The 23,299-nt window shown below is 41.1% G+C and overlaps 1 protein-coding gene across 5 annotated transcripts in view; it reads left to right on the forward strand.

The window, feature by feature from the left end:
* Positions 1-23,299, forward strand: part of tiam1a (TIAM Rac1 associated GEF 1a) — a 131,577-nt gene that overhangs the window by 95,406 nt on the left and 12,872 nt on the right. For 2 of the 5 annotated variants that reach the window (XM_036594673.1, XM_036594674.1), the window contains 5 exons: positions 175-311; positions 20,064-20,285; positions 20,889-20,957; positions 21,264-21,389; positions 23,060-23,168. In XM_036594673.1, coding sequence (XP_036450566.1) covers positions 175-311; positions 20,064-20,285; positions 20,889-20,957; positions 21,264-21,389; positions 23,060-23,168 — 663 coding nt within the window. Of the gene's footprint in view, positions 1-174; positions 312-9,674; positions 10,035-11,341; positions 12,352-19,659; positions 19,832-20,063; positions 20,286-20,888; positions 20,958-21,263; positions 21,390-23,059; positions 23,169-23,299 lie in introns of those variants that run through there. The other 3 variants (XM_036594676.1, XM_036594675.1, XM_036594678.1) reach the window with 3 other exon arrangements.

Here is a 23,299-nt window from a genome sequence, read left to right on the forward strand (position 1 = left end):
TGTTTTTCACCCATAATACCTACTGTAGTGTATTAAAATGGAACTTAGTCTGCATTATAGATCTCTGGAGAAAAATAAGCCAGCAATTCATTTCTCCTCTCTCTCTCTCTCTCTCTCTCTCTCTCTCTCTCTCTCACACACACACACACGTCCCTGCTCTCTTGCTCCCTCTAGAGGACATCCTGGATGAGGCCTCTGGGCTGGTGTTGGAGAGTCCAGACCATGAAGGAGTGGACATAAGGGCCAGTTTAGCCACAGAGAGCGCTGGAGACGGCCTGGGCGACGAGCCGGACGCTGAGACTGTACACAAGGTGAGACAGAGGGGAATTTAAGGAGGTTCTCAGAAATGCTGTGGTGGCATCGAGATGACACAAAGTCAAGAATGCAAAAAGAACATTATTGTCCATATGCAGTTGTCCATGTTTGTCCACATACAGCCATGTACATATACTGGAACCACTGTTCCTTCACACACTTGGTACAATGTACCTCACCACAAACTACCAGTTAACAAGTGAGCAAGTGAATAAGACATTGCCAAAACAAAGCATTGAACATAAGGACTCTAGTGCAGTTAGACGAGACAGTGTAGCACAATACGCTAAATTACAATACAGTAATTATTAGGCCTGTCACTATCAGTTATATTAGTAATCAAGTGATCTACTGATTATTTTGATGACTAATGGAGTAATCTGAGTTTTGGAAAGGGCAAACTATAAAAATGGATTTAACTGAACAATACTAAACAATACATGATGTTCCAAAGATTCCAAAAATCTTTTTTTTTTGGAAAAATAATGCCTTTAAAATACTATATTAAAAAAAATATAAAAACACTGTGAGACAAATAATGCATATACAAAACTTTGCAAAAGTTAGAGACCACCTTTCATTTAAGTCATCTGGGTTGGTCAGTCCATCAGGAAAACATTTCAATATTTATTTAATAGAAAATTTCACAGACGTCTCAACAACTAAATATATTTAAATTTTTTCGGTATTTACTGTGTCCACTTTGCCTTTATTACAGCTTCTATGCTTTTATTTCCAGTTTTTCAAAGAAGTCTGCAGGGATATTTTTCAGTCCAGTCTCAGTAGTTGGTTGCATTTTTGTTTCTCATGATCCAAGTAATTCCAAACACATTCAGTGATGTTGAGGTCTGGACTCTGGGGTGGTCAGTCCATTGTTCTGAGAACAGCAGCAGCTTCTCTGTTTGCACACTTTCTTCTTTTTGTCTGTTTTCTTTTCTCAGTAATGGTTTCTTGACAGCAGCACATCCTTTTAGACTCATAGCTTTGTGTCGTCTCCTCACAGTGGAAGGATGGACAGAAACACCTTTTAGATTTTGTTGACTTGTGAAGTCGTTATAGAAGTTATTGAGAATAAACCAGACAGAGTCGTGCACTTTTGAGAAGAAGGTTAGATTTATTTCAAGACGTCTTCATACAGAGATATTCACAGATCTCTGGTTGGTTTCTTCTCCCATTGGTGTTTGCAGGAGCAAACATCGATCGTACAGAGCGCTGTCACCCTCAGCTGGCCCAACCGGTTCCCACCCTAAGTATCAAGGTTGTGTACCCATGATAGAGAGGCATAGAAAAGTACAGAACATTCTAAGATGACGTAAAAGGGTCAGGCCCTTAGAGACAGAATGGCTATTTTGATACACAGAATAAGCGTATAGGAGTTAAACAATTAACCACAATCCAACAGTTTTCAGATGAAATTTTTTCTTTTCAGAAATCTCTTTTGAGAAATGAATAACTTGTGCATAACGGCTGTTGTGGCTGGAAATTCAGGTGGTCTCTGACACAGAACTGTTTATAAATGGGTGTATCAGGCTCGGGCGGCACGGTGGTGCAGTGGGTAGCGCTGTCGCCTCACAGCAAGAAGGGCCTGCGGCCGGACGGACGGGTCCTTTCTGTGTGGAGTTTGCCTGTTCTCCCTGTGTCTGCGTGGGTTTCGTCCGGGTACTCCGGTTTCCTCCCACAGTCCAAAAACATGCAGTTAGGCTGATTGGACATGCTGAATTGCCCCTAGGAGTGAATGTGTGTGTGATTGTGTATGTATGTCTGTCTGTCTGCCCTGCGATGGACTGGCAACCTGTCCAGGGTGTATCCTGCCTTCCGCCCAATGACAGCTGGGATAGGCTCCAGCACCCCACCGTGACCCAGAAGGATAAGTGGTCTAGATGATGTATGTATGTATGTATGTATGTATGTATGTATGTATCAGGCTCGGTTTCTTACTGTAAGAGAGATCAATAAGCGAATGTAAAATATTGTCACAGTTGGAACAAAACTTCTTTTCTGTTCCATAAAAAAAGTAATTTTAAAAACGTTAGTTGTCGTGTATAAATTTAATGCTGAATGGACCAATAGGAATGGCGTATGATTACAATCGAGTAATCATGACAGCCCTAATAAATATACAGTAAATACACATAATGCCACCCAACAATGCCTACTGTATACACGGAACAGGACAGTATAACACGGACAGCAGTGCAAACCTGACAAATCCAATTAGTCACAGAGCTGTATGTACCTGTTACTGAGCGTAATGAGCTACAGGTCAGTGGGAACGCACCTCAGATTTCGCTGCACTGGAAAGAAGCTGTTATGTGAGTGTGCTGCATTTGATCAGCACCACACAATACAAGATCACAGAGTCCTGCTAGTATGATAGTATCATTATCAGTCTATTCAGCTGTGCTTCAAAGCTGGACTTAGTGTCACTACCTGTAGCACATGTTGCCATGTTGTCTGTGAGGCTGGTGGTTCAGTTTTCACCTGACCCAGTTCAGATTCACGAGAAGTGTCCTACAGGTGTGTTACAGCCTGTACTCTCCCATCAGCGACCTGACTGAAGCACAATGGGACCATCTCCTGTTACACATCATCATAGACGCCTGCAGAGTGTCCTCTTGGGCCACAAGTTGTTGTGAGCTGTATGAGCGCATTGCTGAGGCCACTGCTGCTAATATTTCAGTGAGGTTTCACTTACATAACAAACACACAGTCTCAGGCACATGTTGAGGTCGAGTGTAACTTCATTGGAGTTTGTATTGTGGCCTTTACTGGTTAATTCCATTGATTTGTGTTCTACTGGCCCTGCGATGGACTGGCGACCTGTCCAGGGTGTTTCCTTGCCTTCCACCTGATGGCTTCAGCTCCCTCAGTGACCCAGAAGGATAAGCAGCTTAGAAAATGTGTGTGTGTGTGTGTGTGTGTGTGTGTGTTTGTGTGTGTGTGTTCTACTGTAGCGAAATAATGCTAGTAATGATGCTAATAATAATGCTAAAGCCAACCTTAAATTCAGTGAAGGGAAGGAAATCTTTTGGGTTGCTTACTTTTTCAAATAAAGGTAAAAAGTAAAAGTATTTTTTCTCAAATGTTGAACAAAATGTCCCTCAACATTTGAACAAAATTCCTCTCAAAATTTTGACGATTTTCCTCAAAAGTTTGACAACATTTTCTTAGGGTTGCGGCATTCAGGATTTTTTTTACTGGCCGATTCTGATTTCAGCTCCTTTAGAGACAAATTGGCCGATTTCTTTTAGACTTGATTTTAGACCCAAAGTTCACACTGTGTGGATTAAATGAACATGTGAAGTACATTAGCACATTTTTAGTACTTTAACATAGGAATCGTGATGAGTTAATGTTATATATCACTGCTGTTGGAAGAAAACCTCATATCTCCATTTTTGTCGTTTTTCAGTTTTTGACATAATCTGAAAATGCCCACTGTCCTTTACATTGTTTGTAAATTTCATGATGAACAGACCAGGACAAACAGCCCAAAATTACTTGGAAAAAAGTCTGGTTCCATTGACTTACATTAAAAGTAAAGTATGTTTTTTCCGTCTCCTGTAAAGTTATCATGTTGGAGATACGATGTTTTGTTCAGTAGCGATATGCAGAAGAAAAAACATTCTTTGCTCTCTAATGAGCAAAATTGGCTTTTTAAGTGCTTAAAAGAAACATGAGTTGCCTTTTTAAGATCCCATATCACATAAAACTCGATTTTCCTTGCTTTTTTGAAATACAAGAGTGTGATGTAATATGCAAACACTGTTAAAAATTGTGTGTACAGTCTGCATGTGTAAACTATGTTATGATGTCACCAAAAAAACAAACATATTTACATAGGGTACAGTGAAAAGATTTTAGGCACCTGAGAAGATATAATAATACGTCATAAGACACAGAATTGACAAAACAAAAATAATAAATTCAGTGATTGGATGCATGGAGCAAAAATCTCTGTTATTCTGGAATGCTGGTCCCTATAAAGTAGTAAACACACACACACCAGCTCTGAGCACTGAATTATGGTGATGATGCAGTTGTGTGTCCTGTTGAGGTCATCTGGATCAGAATTGAATGTGTGGTCAGTCATGCAAGGACACAGGCAGATACACACTCTGTCTCTCGCTCTGTTTCACTCTCGCTCTTGCGCTCTGAGAGAAATGCTCTTGTTTAAACCTGCTGGATAGAATCATTTGCTTTTCTCACAGACTAAACAGAGAGAATGTGTGTGTGTGTGTGTGTGTGTGTGTGTCCATTTCTAATTAAGATGAAGTCTCATTCGATCTCGCTCAGCGGGTTTGATTTGTCTCCGTCTGGGTGCAGTGGCCAGACTAGAGTCGCCATGCTTGTCACCTTGATTACCTGAAGCTCCGCTTAAAACTGACACCCGTTTCCTTCCGTTTAATTGGCTGTTTCACAGATCGCATCATAAAGTCCCACAGAAAGCTGCTGCTACATTCACTGAGGAGCAGAGAGTCGGTGCTGAAGTGATGTTTTCATGCTCAGTTTAGCCTTTTGTCTCATAGATTCACAGGTGAGCAGGTCAGAGATCAGAGTTCAGGGTTTTACTAGTGAAATTTCACCCTCGCAGGTTCACGGCTGATTTCACTCTTTTTTACTTCGCTCTTTTGCTCTTCCTGTTTTTCTTTCTGTCATTTTCATTTTCTCTCTCTCTCTGTTTTCTCTCTCCTTCTCTCTGTCTTAGCTTCCTTTCTTTCTCAGTCTTTCTGTCCATTTCTTGGTTCCTCTCTCTCTCTCTCTCTCTCTCTCTCTCTCTCTCTTTAGCTTCCTTTTCTTTCTTTCTTTCTTTCTCTCCTTCTCCCTGTTTTTCTTTCTCCCTCTCTTCTCTCTCTCTTCTCTCTCTTTCTCTCTGTCCCTCTTTCTTTCTAGCTCCCTTTGTCTCTCTCTCTAGTTTCCTTTTCTTTCTCTCTTTCTCTCTCTCCTTCTCTCTCTCTCCCCCTCTCTCTCTACCTTCCTTTATTTGTCTCTCTTTCTCTCCCTCTTTCTGTTTTTCTCTGTTTCTCTCTAGCTCCTTTTCTTTCTCTCTCTTTCCCCCCCTCTCTTTCTCTCTCTCTCTCTCTTTCTCTCTCTCTCTCTCGCTTTCTCTCCCTTCCTCTCTCTCTCTCTCTCTTGCTTTCTCTCCCTCCCTCTCTCTCTCTTTCTCTCCCTCCCTCTGTTTATCTCTCTCTCTCTCTCCCCTTCTATCTCTCTCTCTCTCTCTCTCTCTCTATCTGTTTATAGCTCTCTCTCGTCCTCTGTGTCCGTGGTTGTCAGTAATAGTGAAGTGAATAATCAGGCTGTCTCTCTGGTCTGTGCTCAGTCACACCATCTGCTGCAGAGCCGTGTGTTTGAGTGTGTGTGTGTGTGTGTGTGTGTGTTTGTGTGTGTGTGTGTGTGTGTTCATGTCTTTTGCCCCCTCTTTGACTTTCTCAAGTGAAATGTTTTGAATCTAATTTTCTCAGGTGCCTTAAACCTTTGCACAGTACTGTATGTATTAAATTAAATTATTAAATTAAATCAGGTGTGTTGGTGATTGAATTAACCAGATTCATGCAAAGACTCAGGGCTTTGAGGAGAAACCTGGAAAACCTGTGTTTCTTCTGACCAGCGCACCATTTTGCATGTATTCTGATGGTATGTGATGTTTTTACTGGCAAAGCACACATATTGCCCAGTTTTAAACAGATTTCTTAGGTAGCTGTGACTTTTGCACCATGCTGTCTTTACGTTTATATGACACCCCTCATACATATGTGTATCAAAGAGCTTCACAGGGGGTCAAAAACCAACAAGAGAATATAATAAAATGAATAGCTATAAAGAGATATGAGGAGGAAGAAAATCAACAAAATGATGATGATCAAAATAAAACAGTAATATCAACAAAAACAACAATATTTAAAATAACAATAATACGTAAAAAGTGAGTAAAGTAAGGGAATCATTATAAACTTAGGCCCAATCCCATTTCACCCCTCGCCCCTACCACTTCGGCCTCGGCCCTTCATTTTGCGCGTTTAAGTCTAGCGGTATGGTGTCCTGGTTCTTGTTGAGATAGAGGGGTAGGGTGAAGTGTTGGGGCTACATGACCCTCCAAACAGAGGTTTTTCAGAGACTCCAAACAGAGAGTTATGAGAAAAAAAGAAAAACTGGCAAGATGGCTGAACAAGAGACCAAAGAAACCCACAAATGTGAGAATTTTCTCTATTAATAAATTACGATAACCAATGTATTATCTTAGTTTAATGTTGTTTCAGTGTATTATGATCGTTTTCTTCATAACAAGCACAGAAAATCTCTAGTAGTAGTAGCTGATGTCTCAGTAGCTAGCTAGCTAAATTTCCCGTTCCACCTTAAATGGTGCAGCAGTTACACTCTGGTGCCTCAGGTCTCAGAACTTCTGCACCATTTAAGGTGGAACGGGAAAATTTGAACAAGAAGCTGGTGAATATCTGACTTCAGCTTCATATCACTGAAGAATTAGAGGTGGGTGATAATAAATAATTGTCCCCCTTTGAAGGCATATGATGTCCTAAATATAACTAAAGCCCAGCAGTGAGGAGCTGAACTTTACCCTCCTCTGCTGTCACTGCAGACTGGCAGGGTCGCCTACAGAGCAGCGCTAGTAGCTGTTAATGAAGTAATGCTCTTTTTATTTGAGGGTCTCATTTCAGAGGGAAAGATTTCACCCACTACCCCTTGTAACTCAGTTCCAAGGGGCAAGATGACACTCAAGATGAATACAAGGGGTAGGGGTAAAAATAAGAAATGGGATTGGGCCTAGTTTGTAAAGTTACGCACTAAACACTACAAAATCTTTATGTAGTTATGAGTTATATGAGTTGGAAGAACCTCCTCTTAGAAGCATCTGTTTTCAATGGTATAGTTACTGAATAAAACAACTTAAGATTAATAAAATGGTTATAACCATACAAGTTAAGGGGTTGAGATGTGTGTAGTGTAACTAAGTGTTTTGCAGCTTACATTAAAGTCAGCGTGAATCAGAAATCACAGTGCATTTTCCTTCCATACATGAGCTTTTACTGGATGATGGGTGGATGTCGTTGGAAAGGGAAGTGATGCCTGATATTACTGGTTAATGATATTTTTCATGCCTGCTGGTGCACAACGATCACAACAATTTGACCATGAATTGCATTTAATATAACCCAGGAAATGGGCAAAAATGTAATCGTAAATTTTGATTTGAGGAATGTTTCTGCTGGAGAGGTTTAGTCTGTAGCATTTTATTTTATTTTTAACTCATCTCTTCTACCTTTAATTATTCTAGTTTTAGTTATCATACTTATTAGTTTTGGAGAAGCTTAATCTTCAATCAGTGCTCTGAGCAAGGGCACAGAAACTATTCCCATCTCCAGAGGACGGTGATTATTTATTAATGTGAGCTGTCAGTGTGTCTGGAGCGTCTCACCTGCTGCCACTCAGACTTGAAGCACCTGATTATTAGTAGCTGGCGGCGTAATTCTGCGAGCAGCACGTTTAACCCGCCATATTTTTCCTCTTCACATAGCTTATTAAAGCAATTTGCTACTTGTGTGTTATCAAATGAACATCTTTAACGGCTTTATTTAGAGCCCACTGGACCAGCTGCGTTTGTATGCATGTGGGACGGAGAGAGGGGTGGGCAGGATGGGCAGGATGTTTCCTTTGTGGCCCCCCTGCACTGTCCCCCCCCTTAAATCACACCACTGGTTAGTGTTATTATCTCATAGCTTGTTTTCTTTCCTTGAGACGAACGGCAGAGGAAGGAGGACACCTCCTTTAATTAGCCCTGCATTCTAATTGCTCGATTATGTGCATCGATTCAGATCGCTTTGTGCTGATAAATTATAGAGGCAGGCGCCGGAGGGGAGCCACAAAGAGGAGAAGGACTTCATTAGTTTTCTGGTTGAATAACGTCTGCGTGCATCTCAGATGAGACGGCCGGGGTGATGAGGGTCGTCCTTCAAGCTCCGAGCCAGTCGAGCTTGATCTCGATGCTGCTTTGCCAAATTAGAGGGCTTTCTTAGCCCCGAGTCATCATACTGGAGAAAAACAAAAGGCAGCCTGAAGTCCAGTGCATTTCATGTTGAGCAGTGGTGAAGCACTAGCTTCATTATTGCCATGATTCGGTACAGTAGCCTGGGCCATTTCAGAGCATTTAGGGGACTTAAGCAGCATTCTACAACGGGGGTCCCCAGCTATCCATCCCAGTCATCCATCCCAAGCATGTTTTTTTGTTTTCAGATGCAAGGATGAAAAAGAATGAATACATTCATTTTCATCAGGAGGAGGAGTTGAATAAATGCGAAGGTCAACACAATAAAGGCTCCCTTAATTAACTATAAACTGGGCAAAATGAATCTTGAAACAAACACATTATGAGCAAAACAAACAATATATGAAATGAATTCACTGAATACACATGTAATACAAGATTTGTTTTATTGATGATCATCAATAACAAAAGCTATTTTTTCTAACTGACGTATACTAACTGACATAACGCTGATGTCGGCAGAAAACCTTGTGTCTCCACTTTTTTAGTTTTGTTTTTCACATAATGTGAAAATACCTGTTGTCCTTTACATTGTTTGTAAATTTCATGATGAATGGACTAAAAGAAACGACCCAAAATGACTTGGAAAAAACTCCATTTCCATTGACTTACATTAAAAGTAAAGTATGTTTTTTCCTTCTTCTGTAAAAAGTTACCATTTTGGAGATACGAGGTTTTCTTCTGACAACAGCGATATACTGACATAAATGGAATTAAAACATTAAAAAAATGACATACTCAGGGGGTCTCTTAAAGCTTAGGGATCTTAAGCAACCACCAAAAAAAGGACTCCCAATGAAGGACTAGAGGATGATTAGCTTATACTGTACCATAAGAGATGCGCTATCGTCTCTGGCTCTACATCTACAGGGTCGACCAACAAGGTAGGAGTGTCTAACAGAGTGGACAGTGAGTGGACACAGTGTTTAAAAACTCCAGCAGCACTGCTGTATCTGATCCATTCGTGCCAGCACAACACACACTACCACACCACCACCACGTCAGTGTTACTGCAGTGCTGAGAATGACCCACCACCCAAATAGTACCTGCTCTGTGAGGGTCCATGGGGGTCCTGACCACTGAAGAACAGGGTAAAAGGGGGCTAACAAAGTATGCAGAGAAACAGATGGACTACAGTCTGTAACTGTAGAACTACAAAGTGCACCTATATAGTAAGTGGAGCTGATAAAATGGACAATGAGTGTAGAAACAAGGCTGATGTTATGCCTTGAGGTGAATTCAAAGTAGTTCTTACGGTGCGGCTCCTGAGCTGTGAAGGCTGCCGAGGTTGTGTTTAGGAATGCTGGGTGATAAGAGGACGTCCCTGCTCTCTGGGGAAGGAAACATTTGCCTTCCTGTCCCGTGAGTCACTGCTCTGATGGGACAAGGGCGCAGGGGTTTCCTTAAGCAAATGAAGACGAGCCTTTTGTGTGCGGGTGTGTGTGTGGGTGTGTGTTTGTGTGTGAGGGTTGTGGTTAAGGTGTTCAAAGCTTACTGTGCGTCCTAGTTGAGATTCCTTTGGCAGTAGGAAAGTCTGTGAACAGGTTTAGACTCGCTCGCTCTCTCTCTCCTGTTTCCGCCTCCTCTCCCTTTCTCCTCCTTGGTCTGTTTGTCCTTCTCTTCAGTTCTCTAACCATGGAACCTGCATGGATGGAGGTATGACTAATTCCGTTTTAAGGTTTTTTCACTATTTATCTTCATTTCTGCAGCTTAAATGCCCAGTGGGTGTCTAATATCCTTCAACTGTGCACAGTGTTTAATGTTGCCTTATAAGGCAGCCTTATTAGATCAAGAGTTGAGGAGCAGCAGTTGTTTATTCCTGTCATCTTGTGCCTCTTTAAGTAATGGCTTTAATAAGCCTGCTGTCTGTTGGTTGGAGCTCTTAAGTTAGAGCTTTGGCTCTAGTGTGCATATTGAGAACTGTGAGCTTGGGATGTTAAGGACAGTCTTAAATGCAGTGCTACGGTTGTTTTGACTGCTGTTGCCACCTGGTACTTGTTAAGAAGTGAAACTGCCTGCCTAATTCTGTATGTTGGAACATTTGTCTTTGTTATATAACCTCTCCTGTATCATCCATCTGCCTTGTGTTGGTCTTTAGCGCACTGTGTGACTTTATTCTTACATATGTTTTGCGAGGAACACCAAAACGAAGATGTGGAAAGGAAATTTAGCAGATAATGGATCTAGAAGTTCAGGTTGTATAGAACTGAATTCATCACCCAAACCTTGTTACATGCCGTATACGGTGACTGTACATTTTATTACAAACGTGTACATGTGCTTCCACTCACTGGACACTTCTTGAAGTCCATCTATCTTATAGGTCCACTATATAGGTGTACGGTTACATACTGTTGTCAGAAACTGATCACTGATGAAGGGCTAGAGCAGGAGTCGGCAACATGTGGCTCATTTACTGCCTTGTTGCGGCTCCACAGCAGTAAAATAAAGCTCTGCTGATCGTTATAACGCACAGTTCTAACACAGTTTTTACACTAAATGGTCTTAAATGCTGGAGTTAATGTATTACTGCTAATTCACCCTTTAACCCTGATGATCGGTGCACAGACTGCTGGTCACACAGCAACGCAGATAACTGCCTCGCCTAGCTGGTAGCTAAAGAAACAACTGGAAAATTGCAACAAGTAGCTGGTGAATGAAAAGCTGACTTCAGCCTCCTAAAAGGTCGAGCATTAAGAGCCATCTTACAAGAAACTATTCCACTTTTGAAAAGTTTCCTGCTGGAGATGTGAGAAAAGCAGCTATAGCTGACCTGGAGCTTAAAGCTGAGCAAAGTAAGTCTGTGTTTTTGTTTATATAGTGTGTTTTTAGCCTGTACTAGTACATTAGCATATACTGAGACATATTTACAGCCAAGATGGTAAAATGGACATGAAATGTTGTGGCCTAGAAACAGTAGCTGGGAGAACTTTTGACTCAGTTAGGAAGTTTGAGTTGGGTGAACTCTGGTCTTCAAGTTGAGTCAACTCAAGAAAAGCCATGTCATCAGTTACTGTAACATTTTAAGTTGAGCAGACTTCTAATTTACAGTGTACACTTACCTCATTTATTCTACATATCTACAAAGTAGGGATGCCCTGATATGGGACCTGTGGGCCACTTCCATATATATATATATATGTGCCGATGCCGATACATAAACTTTTATAAAAGTTTGAACTACGTAGGCTACATCCATTTGTTTGAGCTACAAAGGCAGTAAATTCATGAATTGCAGATATTTTATCACAGCATTCTGCCCTTCTGGGGTGCAATAAATCAATCAAATATCAGTTTCAAACATCGTCCAAATCGAAATTGTCTGTCCGATGCTTTGGCAGATGAGGTTGCAGCCCCATAGAAACTGTCCTGTGTAAAAGTGCATCGCTGTAGTCAGACTGTTGTTCTTAGATGTTGTGCTGGTGTTATACTGTACTGCGCTGGGCGAGTGGGGGCGAGTGACATTGCCATTTGATGAGGTTCTCTCTCCAGCCCCTGCCCCTCCCCTTCTGTCTCTCATCCCTGCAGATGGGATTATTATTGTTATTATTCCTCTCTCTCTCTCAGTCTCTCTCTCTCTCTCTCTCTCTCTCTCTGGCTCTCTCTTGCTATCTCTAGCAGAACCACTTCCGCCAGAGCTCTGTTCTTTCTGTCCGTCCTCCTGTAGAGCAGAGCAGACAAGCAGAGAGAGAGAGAGAGGGGGAAGTGTGAGCAGGGAGGAAAGGAGGGGTAAGCTGGAGCTGATAGATCAGGGTTGTGGTGTAAGGAACAGAAGCTCTCTCGCTTTCTAGCGCTTTCATTCTCATGCTCGTATCAGCTCTGTGGAGGTGATAAGCTGGAGGTGGAGTGAGGGTTGGTCTTTCCTTTGGAGGTCACCACCTCTGTGACCTTTGTAGAGGTCAGCATGCCCGTGCTGTGGAAGAACAGGAGCTCCAAGCGCTCCTCTGAGTCCATCCATGACATGCTGCAACTGGTGAGCCTACCTACATGTCTAGAATGTGCATGCAGTGAATGTGTGTGTGTGTGTGTGTGTGTGTGTGTGTGTGTGTGTGTAATGTTACATAACCACTCTTGCCAGCTGTTTTGCTTTTTCAAGCCATTCTTTGTATTTTTTTCCCTAGGTTCCTAGTGTTGGTCGTTTAAGTCTCTCTCCAGGCACCATGAATCAACTAATTAATCGTTTGCTGTAACTCACTGCTTTGTCTGTCCATCAGTCTGTCATTTGCTGTCCAATCAGATTACGGTGTGCTGATGGCCTGTCAGTCTGTCTCTCTGTGTTAGTCAGGGAGAAGGCCATATCTGTCCTTTCCTCACCCTGATGAATGTGTTCCACCTCTGCCGTAGTGGGACTGAGAAGAACTCAGGCTTGCAGGGGCTGCAAGGGTGGGCAATATGGCTCAAATCCATATTGGGATCATGCAGTTCATTCTTAGAAGTTTACCATAGTAAATAAAAAAAGTAGTCGATTACTCGTCATTACCACATTTAAAAAGTGTGCGTATGAAGAGTTCATTTGCAAAAACATACATCTTCATTTTAATCAGTTTTCATAAATATTTATAATATATCGCTGTTGTCAGAATAAAATCTTGTATCTCCATTTTTGTAATTTTTCAGGTTTTGACAATCTGAAAATGCCTGTTGTCCTTTACACCGATCAGGCGTAACATTATGAGCACCTCCTTGTTTCTACGCTCATTGTCCATTTTATCAGCTCCACTTACTATATAGGTGCACTTTGTAGTTCTACAGTTACAGACTGTAGTCCATCTGTTTCTCTGATACTTTGTTAGCCCCCTTTTACCCTGTTCTTCAGTGGCCAGGACCCCCATGGACCCTCACAGAGCAGGTACTATTTGGGTGGTGGATCATTCTCAGCACTGCAGTGACACTGATGTGGTGGTGGTGTGTTAGTGTGTGTTGTGCTGGTACGAGTGGATCAGACACAGCAGTGCTGCTGGAGTTTTTAAACACTGTGTCCACTCACTGTCCACTCTATTAGACACTCCTACCTTGTCAGTCCACCTTGTAGATGTTAAAGTCAGAGACGATAGCTCATCTGCTGCTGCACAGTTTGTGTTGGTCATCCTCTAGTCCTTCATGAGTGGCCACAGGACGCTGCCACAGGACGCTGTTGGCTGGATATTTTTGGTTGGTGGACTATTCTCAGTCCAGCAGTGACACTTCACAGAAAATCAGCAAAGGCCAAGAAATCTGAGGTTGAACTAGTAATTAATTGCATCATTTTTTCATTTGGTAAACATTGAAAATGGGTCCCACAGACCCCAACACCACACAAGGGGTTAAATTCTTGTAATCACATTACAATTACTGACTTACTAAGTTTCCTAGCCCTACTTCCTACTTTTCCTAGCCCGGAAAAGGATGGTATGCCCACTCCAGGTAAGGGGAAAGGACTTGCCCCAGGTGGAGGAGTTTAAGTATCTCTGGGTCTTGTTCACGAGTGATGGGAAGAGGGATCGTGAGATCGACCGCAGGCTGGGACAAGCGGCAGCAGTGATGCGGTCGCTGTGCCGGACTGTAGTGGTGAAGAGGGAGCTGAGCCGTAAGGCGAAGCTCTCTGTTTACCGATCGGTCTACATCCCGACCCTCACCTATGGTCATGAGCTGTGGGTAATGACTGAAAGAATGAGATCGCGAATACAAGCGGCGGAAATGAGCTTTCTTCGCAGGGTGGCGGGCTACACTCTATTTGATAGGGTGAGGAGCTCGGCCATCCGGGAGGAGCTCGGAGTAGAGCCGCTACTCCTCCGCATTGAGAGGAGCCAGCTGAGGTGGTTCGGGCATCTGACCCTGGACGCCTCCCGGTGGGGGTGTACCAGGCACGGCCTACCGGAATAAGACCCCGGGGTCGTCCTAGGACCCGCTGGAGGGATTATATCTACAAGTTGGCCTGGGAGCAGCTTGGGGTCCCCGGGAATGAGCTGGAGGAAGTTGCAGGGGACAGGGTCATCTGGGATTCTCTGCTCTCCCAACTGCTACCGCGACCTTATCTGGACTAAGCGGTTAACGATGATGATGATGATGATGATGATGACTTACTAAGAATATTTTGTGTTTTATTATATATTCATATTTTCATGTCCCTGAAAGAGAAATATGAACTTTTTCACAATAGCCATAAAATGTAGATTCCACCTGTTTTTGGAGATCCCTCAGTTGAATGATCTTTTCTTTAATAACGTGTGAAAATGTGTATGATTTACAAAACTGGACATAGAAGTTATGAGTAGGAAGTAGTTTTTCAAGTAATGAGTAAAGTAATACTATTACAATTTAATTTATAATGTGCTACTTTTTCAGGTAACTAACCCAACTCTGACAGTGTCAGAGCCTCTTTCTCCATCTCAAGTCCTGTTCAAGCTGGACTCGTTTTAAGAGATGCTGTAATTTGAGTAATTACCAATGAGATCCATGATATTTTTTTTTCCAGTACGAATCTTTTACAAGTTTAAGTAATAATTCCAGAGCGAATCAGCTTCTGTAATTCACTGAACTCAGGGCTCCCTTAGTAACAGGTGTCCTATGCTATGATTATGCACAATCATTTGGATTTGCTGTTGATAATGTGCATCACCTCACACTGAAATGAGATGTAAAGTGACCTCCCTCGTCCACTGTCGCGTTTTGCTGAGGTAAACGTCCGTGCGATGATGTTTTGATCTGGGCTGTTTGGCTTAATTTAGTGAAATTACACAGATCCTTTATCATGTATGAATTAACCAGTCAAATTACCTCCTCTGGTAGAACTAATCCAGCTCGAATAGGGCTTAAGATAAGCTGAGCTACGTGCTGATTCTAATGTACTTCCACATTGGTGATGCTCCACAGCAGTGTGTGAAATGCCCCCTGGTATTCAGGGGGATCCTGTGTTGGCTGGCTACACCGGTGCTGGTTGGCTGCTAACTCACTCTCCATTCTTCTCCTGGAAATGCTTTTTTCTAATTTGGCAATCTGGTGTTTCACACACTAATTCAGATCCTAAATATCTCCTCTTTTTTCTCAGGTTTAAGAATTGAATAACAGTTCATTCTTTCCACCAATCTCTTGGAAAATTGAGCATCTTTTCAGATTTACAAGTATGCTATGGCATATTGTACGCTTTTCAGAGGTATCCCAGTCAAAGTTACAGTTGCGAGGCTGTAAAGGACCGACTGGGTGAACCAGTTTGCTACAGTGCCACCCTGAGGCAGAGCAGCGCTGCATCACTAGTTGGTTAAGAATATCAAAGACAGAAGACTGATGGTGGGTGAAGCAGGCTAGACATGAGCTGAATGTGTATTTAAGCATCTATGCAGACAGCATAATGTCATAATAAGTTTATTTTCAGGGGACCCCAGAATTGAGACATTCAGGTGCATCCAAGAGGTTAGTTAGGGGGTCCTGGACCAGACAGGGCCCCCTGTATTTGGCACCTTGCTCCACAGAGCCACTGACCCCCATGTCTTCAGTGCTTCAGAACCAACAGCTACAAAATTATTTAAAGCTCTGCTTGTGTGAGAGATTGTCTGAGTGTGTCTTCATACTGTATAGAGGCACTTTGAAGTGAGAGAAAAGATCACGCCGGCCACATGCTCAGCACTCTCTGGAGGAACCGGTTGATGGAAAATTGGCTCTGTTATTTTTCCCAGAGGAGAGCAGCTGGACAGTAGTGGAGGCCAGAAAATAAACACGGAAATGGGAGTGAACGCTGGCACACGCTTCACCTCTAATAAGTTTTCTTTGCATATTAGAGGGCATGATTTACACATTACACAGCTGCTTTATGAAGCTAATTTTCTGTTTTTCTATTTGACTAATACTCAGCCTGCCTTATCTTTACGGTTCAGCTTGCACGTGTTTATGTGTGCGCACAGCGTTTGGTCTCAGAGAGAGTAAAATGCTCTAGATACCTCATTTAATCCATTTATCCTGGCTGATCCCGGCAGAGGATGCTGGGATACTGTCCTATATTTCAGTTTGGACAGTAAAATTACATTTCTGTTTACGCAGAACCGATAGAAAGCGGTCCACAGTCATCAATCACAGAGCTCAGGCTGTTTCTCTTTTGTCTAATGTGTGCGACTGGGTGTTGAATTATAAGGTGCTATGGCAGTTTTAAATTGTGGATATCAGGCTCACTTGTTTTTTGCATATTTTTGGATCTTCTGAGCCGCTTCTTGTTCCTATTCTGTCACTAAGAGTGATGTTTTGTGCGTTAGACCTGTAAGTAAAGGGGAATTCCACCAATTTTTTAAACATTTTTGCATAATTCAGTGGTTGAGATGTGAACAAACTCATTCAGAGTGGTTTGATTGGAAATGATTCATGGAATAGAAACTTACCACCTCAGATGTCTTTACAGTGGTGGTGATAGGAACCAAGAGATGTCTCTAATGCAAATCTAGCCATTTTATTTACTATCCAGAATGACCACAGAACTTGTATGTCTTCTGAGTTTTTATGTATGTAATGTTGATAATGGTAAAATAGTCATAATCTGAAAAAGTATGTTTTGTTTGGGTGCTGTTTTAAGCCAAAACCTGATCGTAAAACTATTGTAAACAATGTCTCAGGATGCAGGCAACATGTTTGTATCCATTTCATGTAATAGCCTCCTATGAGGGAGTTTTAAGTGCAATAAGCACTTCAGACGTTCAGTTCTTTTTCACCACCACAGTAAAAAAGTTCTCTGTAAGTTTCTCTAGAATGACACGTTACATCAAACCACTTTAAATCACTTTGTTTATCTCTTAATGGATGCAATTCTGAAAAAAATGGTGGAATTCCCCTCTAGAAGTACAGGAGTGGTTTGCAGTCTGTGTGTAAAACTAAACTGTAGCCGGTCAAGCCTGTTTGTCCACATTTCTCTCTCTGACCCTCCATCAGCAAATAGCCCAGTACACACAGGCTAGAGGCGAGTATCACTTTACTCTATTTTACCCTTCAGAGATATATGTTATTGCTATACATATATAGATATGAGTGATTGCATTGGTCAGTTATAGTAAAGTGGATCAAAAGGTTTATTAGAGCTTGTACATGGTTTTCTGTTTGAGGCCAGACACTGAAGGTGAATATGGTCACGTTTTTAACAATGGATATGATCAGTTGATCGCTGATATTACTCTTCTTATTAGTAATAAGAAGTGTAAGAAGTTCTGTGTGGAGTTTGCATGTCCCCCCCCGTCTGCTTGGGTTTCCTCCCGCAGTCCAAAGACATGCAGTCAGGCCATGGTAAACCACCCCTAGGTGTGAATGTGTGTGTGATGCACTGGCGACCTGTCCAGGGTGTTTCCTGCCTTCTTCCCAGTGACCGTTGGGATAGGCACCAGCACCCGCTGCACCCCAGAATGATAAGCGGCTTAGATTGTGCGTGTGTGTATTGGAAGTTTCACATAAAATTATTGTATATGCAAATGAGATGTTATCTACTTAAAATGCATAAATGTGCAACTGAACAAATTGTCCGTGTCCCAAAATGGTCATTTTACTGGGGTAAGTCAGTGTAATAAGATTTTTTTATTTGGGGCATTTCTATTGGTCCATTCATCTTGAAATTTTGACACAATGCATTGGGCAGCTGCTGTGCTCAAGTGCACATTGTTTTATTGTTTAACGTACAGTTACTAAAAAAAAGGTTTTCAGCTCATTTTGTAGTAAATAATCTAGTATAAATCCAGCTGTTAGAAATATATCATAAAGCAGCATAAAGCAAGTTGTTACTTATCAGCCAGTGCTTAGGTCAGGGGTCGGCAACATGCGACTCTTTTACTGCCCTGTTGTGGCTCCACAGCTGAATTAGATTTGTAGGTAAAAATAAAACAATCCTCCTTTACAGTAAAATAAAGCTCTGCTGATCGTTCAACACAGTTTAACAGTAAATGGTCTTAAACGCTGGAGTTAATGTAGAACTGCTAATTCACCCTTTAACCCTGAAGATCAGTGCAGACTGCTGGTCACCATAGCAACACAGACAACAATCCCACCTAGTAGCTAATAAAACGGCAAAGAGAGAGATTTAAGACCAACATCAATAATTTGTAGATGAATGGACTTATTTGCATTTATAATCAGTCCAGCTGGTTTTAATCTGTAACGAGAAACTGAAACACTCAAAAGTCACAAAGCTGAAGTCAGTTTCTCATTTAAGTCTTCACCTTCCACTTTAAATGGTGCAACAGTTAACTACACAGTTAGCTACATTCTGGCGCCTCAGGCACCATTTAACGAACGCGAAAATTCGAACCAGAAGCTGGAGAATGAGAAGCGACTTCAGCCTCGTAAAAGGTTCAATATTGAAAGACATTTTACAAGAAACTGTTCTTCTTTTGAGGAAAAGTTTCCTGCTAGAGATGCGAGAAAAGCAGCTGTAGCTGAGCTAAAAATTAAAGCAGAGCAAAGTCAGTCTGCGTTTTCATTTATATTATATTTTGCGCCCATATCAGGGCGTTAGCAAATACTGAGACATATTTACAGCCAAGACAGTGAAACGTTACTTCAATTAAATGGACATAAAATGTTGTGGCTCCCAAGGTGGTTAGATTTTTGTTGAAACTCGACTAAATGGCTCTTCTTAACATTTGAGTTGCCGACCCCAGCTTAGGAGGATGATACAGTAATTGTAAAAAGCTTCTCAACCAATCATATTCTGCCACTGGTAGAAACTGTTGTACAACACTGTAAAAAAGAAGCACCATGCTGCCTTTATTGCTGGGTGAACTGTGACCATTTCTGAGTGCGCATGTTCACACAGTCAGAACAGAAGTCAGATCATTAAGAGCTTTTTATTGGTTTGTTTAATCGGATTAACAATAAAAGGCAAGTGAAGTGTGAGTACCGTCACTATGTGTTGGTTTGTTTGCTCAAACTGGCAATTTGTGATGGAAATAAAACAAAAAATCTATGAATTTTCAGATTGGTTCACCCTGTTAGTGAATAACTGGCTAAATAAATATACCAACATTGAGAAAACAATATTAAAGGACTACATTATTAGAACACATTGTGACACGGTAACACTAAAAGACAGAAATAGCTGCTTTTTGCCTCAGCAAAGAAACGAGAATCAAGAGAGTAATAGATATAATACTGATCTCGGATCAGACCTGATAAGACATCAATTATTAAGTGGAGTTTAAAGGGCAACAACTGGATGATTGACCCATACAGTGCCAGATACCTGAAAAATATCAGATAATGTCTTACACAGTGATATGAAACGCATGCTTTTGTGCAGTAGACGATATCAGCAGCATCTCAGAGACAGAAGTGGGAGGAGGGTCAGCGTAAGAAACGGGTTCTGAGAGGGGTGTGGCGTTGTAAACCTGAACAGACAAGTGCTGATCTGTTTCTTTGCACCATATTGCCAGCGTGTCCGTGTCTCAGCACTGGTTCCAACTACTTGCAGTAATTTTTCATTGTTTTGCCTACATGTTCATTCAGCTTCTGAGGTAATGGGTTAGTTGTGTGCTTTGTGATGAATGGCAATTGAATCATTTAAACTACAGGCCTGTTATACTGCTATTAATTTTAAGGCTCATTATTTAGTAACAATAGAAATGTAAAGTATGTAATAACTGCCATTAAAATTATATGTAAGTTGTGTAGTTAGGAGTGAGGCTAAATAGGCCTTATGAGTGACTCTCTCTCTCTCTCTCTCTCTCTCTTTCTTTCTCTTTTCAGAGTACAGAGCAAGTGACCGCGTTCTGTCGCAGCCTTCATGACATGAATCCCACCGAGACCCTGCCGTCCTCCTCATCTTCCTCCTCCTCCTCCTCTTCCTCATGCATACCCAGCCCCATCTCACCCGTGCCCGCACCCGCCACCCAGCGCCAGCTGTCTGACACAGACAAACTCTGCAAGGTCATAAGTGAGCTGGTGGACACGGAGCGCACCTACGTTAAGGTCAGCGCCTGCTGGGGTCAGATTACGACATGGAACTATTTATGCTAGACTTATTATCCAGTTATTAGTCTTAATACTTATTTTTCAGTAACTACATCAAAAATCAAGTTGATGCCCTGAATTGAGTTGATTTAAATGTGTACATAAATTGCATTACTTCAATGCAGTTTTCTCTCTTTAGTTAACTTGATTTGGCAATAACTGTTCAGGCAAAGCATTTTATTAATTCAGCTTTCATATTTAACAAATCTTTAGGGTTTAAAAGGGTACTTATTGGGCTTTTAATACATGGAGGAAGGCTGAATTTGGAGTGCCTAAAGCTACATTCATGGCGTGCATTCATTGAATGACTGAAGTAAAAAGGACAAAGGGTTTGTTTTTAAGCCTAAAGCTGTCCAGACTGGTTAACTACTTCCTTTAATCGCCTTACCCAATGACTTACTAGAGCCAATTATCCACTGCTGTGACTTCAGGCAAGGACTGCTGCTGCTGCCTAGTTACGCCGATAATTTGGCGTCACCTTTGAAATACGTGCTTATGCCCAAAGCCCTTTTACTTCCTTCCACCCTATCATATTTCCTCTCTCGCTCTCTCTCTCAATAGGATCTGAACTGTTTGATAGAGAGATACCTAACACCTCTGCAGAAGGAAAACTTCCTCTCTCAGGATGAGGTGGGTGCCAAATATGTCGCATGATTAAATTCAGTAAAAGTCTGGCTCATGTGAGTCGTGTGTCATTTCCAAACTGCAGCTGATTAATTATGACCAGCGTGGCTCTCGATTGTGTTGTTGTTATACAGTTATATATAACTATAGTTATATATAATAGTTATTATATAGTTAAAGTGAAAAATGGAATAAAATAGAAGAAAATGAATCATTGTGTTTGTTAATGTCGCAGCTGTTTAATACTGTGGGTTTAAAAATAGTGTTAAGGTCAGTGTTGGATGCTGATTTGTTGACCGTGTGTGTTTCCAGCTGGACGTTCTCTTTGGGAACTTACCAGAGATGGTGGAGTTCCAGGTGGCGTTCCTGAAGACTCTTGAAGATGGAACCAGACTAGTTCCAGATTTAGACAAGCTTGAGAGAGTGGATCAGTTCAAGGTACCATCATCAAAAAGTTGTCAGTGGTTTCATTATCTAATGGTTCTCAGTGGTTTCATTATCTAATGGTTCTCATTTGTACCATTATCTCATGGTTCTCATTTGTACCATTATCTCATGGTTTTCATTTGTACCATTATCTCATGGTTCTCATTTGTACCATGGTTCTCATTTGTACCATTATCTCATGGTTCTCATTTGTACCAATATCTAATGGTTCTCATTTGTACAAATATCTAATGGTTCTCATTTGTACCATTATCTCATGGTTTTCATTTGTACAAATATCTAATGGTTCTCATTTGTACCATGGTTCTCATTTGCACCATTATCTCATGGTTTTCATTTGTACAAATATCTAATGGTTCTCATTTGTACCATGGTTCTCATTTGTACAAATATCTAATGGTTCTCATTTGTACCATTATCTCATGGTTTTCATTTGTACAAATATCTAATGGTTCTCATTTGTACCATTATCTCATGGTTCTCATTTGTACCAATATCTAATGGTTCTCATTTGTACCAATATCTAATGGTTCTCATTTGTACCATGGTTCTCATTTGTACAAATATCTAATGGTTCTCATTTGTACCATTATCTCATGGTTCTCATTTGTACCAATATCTAATGGTTCTCATTTGTACCAATATCTAATGGTTCTCATTTGTACCAATATCTAATGGTTCTCATTTGTACCATGGTTCTCATTTGTACAAATATCTAATGGTTCTCATTTGTACCATTATCTCATGGTTCTCATTTGTACCAATATCTAATGGTTCTCATTTGTACCATGGTTCTCATTTGCACCATTATCTCATGGTTTTCATTTGTACAAATATCTAATGGTTCTCATTTGTACCATTATCTCATGGTTCTCATTTGTACCATTATCTCATAGTTTTCATTTGTACCAATATCTAATGGTTCTCATTTGTACCATGGTTCTGATTTGTACCAATATCTAATGGTTCTCATTTGTACCATGATTCTCATTTGTACCGATATATAATGGTTCTCATTTGTACCGATATATAGTGGTTCTCATTTGTACCGATATATAATGCTTCTCATTTGTACTATTATCTCATGGTTCTCATTTGTACCATTATCAAATGGTTTTCATTTGTACCAATATTTATTGGTTCTCATTTGAACCATTATCTAATGGTTCTCATTGGTACCATTATCAAATAGTTCTTATTTGTACCAGTATTTAATGGTTCTCATTTGTACCATTATCTAATGGTTCTCATTTGTACCATTATCACATGGTTCTGATTTGTACCAGTATCAAATAGTTCTCCGTGGTGTCATTATTACATGGTTCTCACTGGTACCATTAAGAACCATTTGATAATGGTACCATTATTTAATTGCACTTATTGGTACCATTATCCTATGGTACTCTAGTACTATCCTCAAAGGTACCATTATCACATGGTTCTCAGTGGTACATTACATATTGGTTCACATTGGTACCATAATCAAATGGATCTCAGTGGAATCATTATCAAATTGGTTCTCAGGGATACCATTCTAAAGTGGATGTCAGTGCCAAAATGGTTCTTTATGGCAAATAGTTAGCAAATGGTTCTCAGTAAAGAAAAGTTATTTTCCAAATTTTTTGTATTGTCATTGTAAATTTTCTTGTTCTACTTCACAGAAAGTGCTCTTCTCGCTCGGTGGCTCGTTCCTCTACTATGCGGACCGCTTCAAACTTTACAGTGCTTTCTGTGCCAGCCATACGAAGGTCCCTAAAGTCCTCACCAAAGGTAAAGCCATCTCATCACTCACAGCCTCATTTCCCTCTTTTTTGAAAAAAGCACTGTGTAGACAGATCACTCTGCACGAAAACCTCGTTTCTTATTGTGAGACGGTCCAGTGAGCCTGTTTTTCCATTGAT

Source organism: Colossoma macropomum, unplaced genomic scaffold (assembly GCF_904425465.1).
Source record: "Colossoma macropomum unplaced genomic scaffold, Colossoma_macropomum, whole genome shotgun sequence".
NCBI classification, from domain to species: Eukaryota; Metazoa; Chordata; class Actinopteri; order Characiformes; family Serrasalmidae; genus Colossoma; species Colossoma macropomum.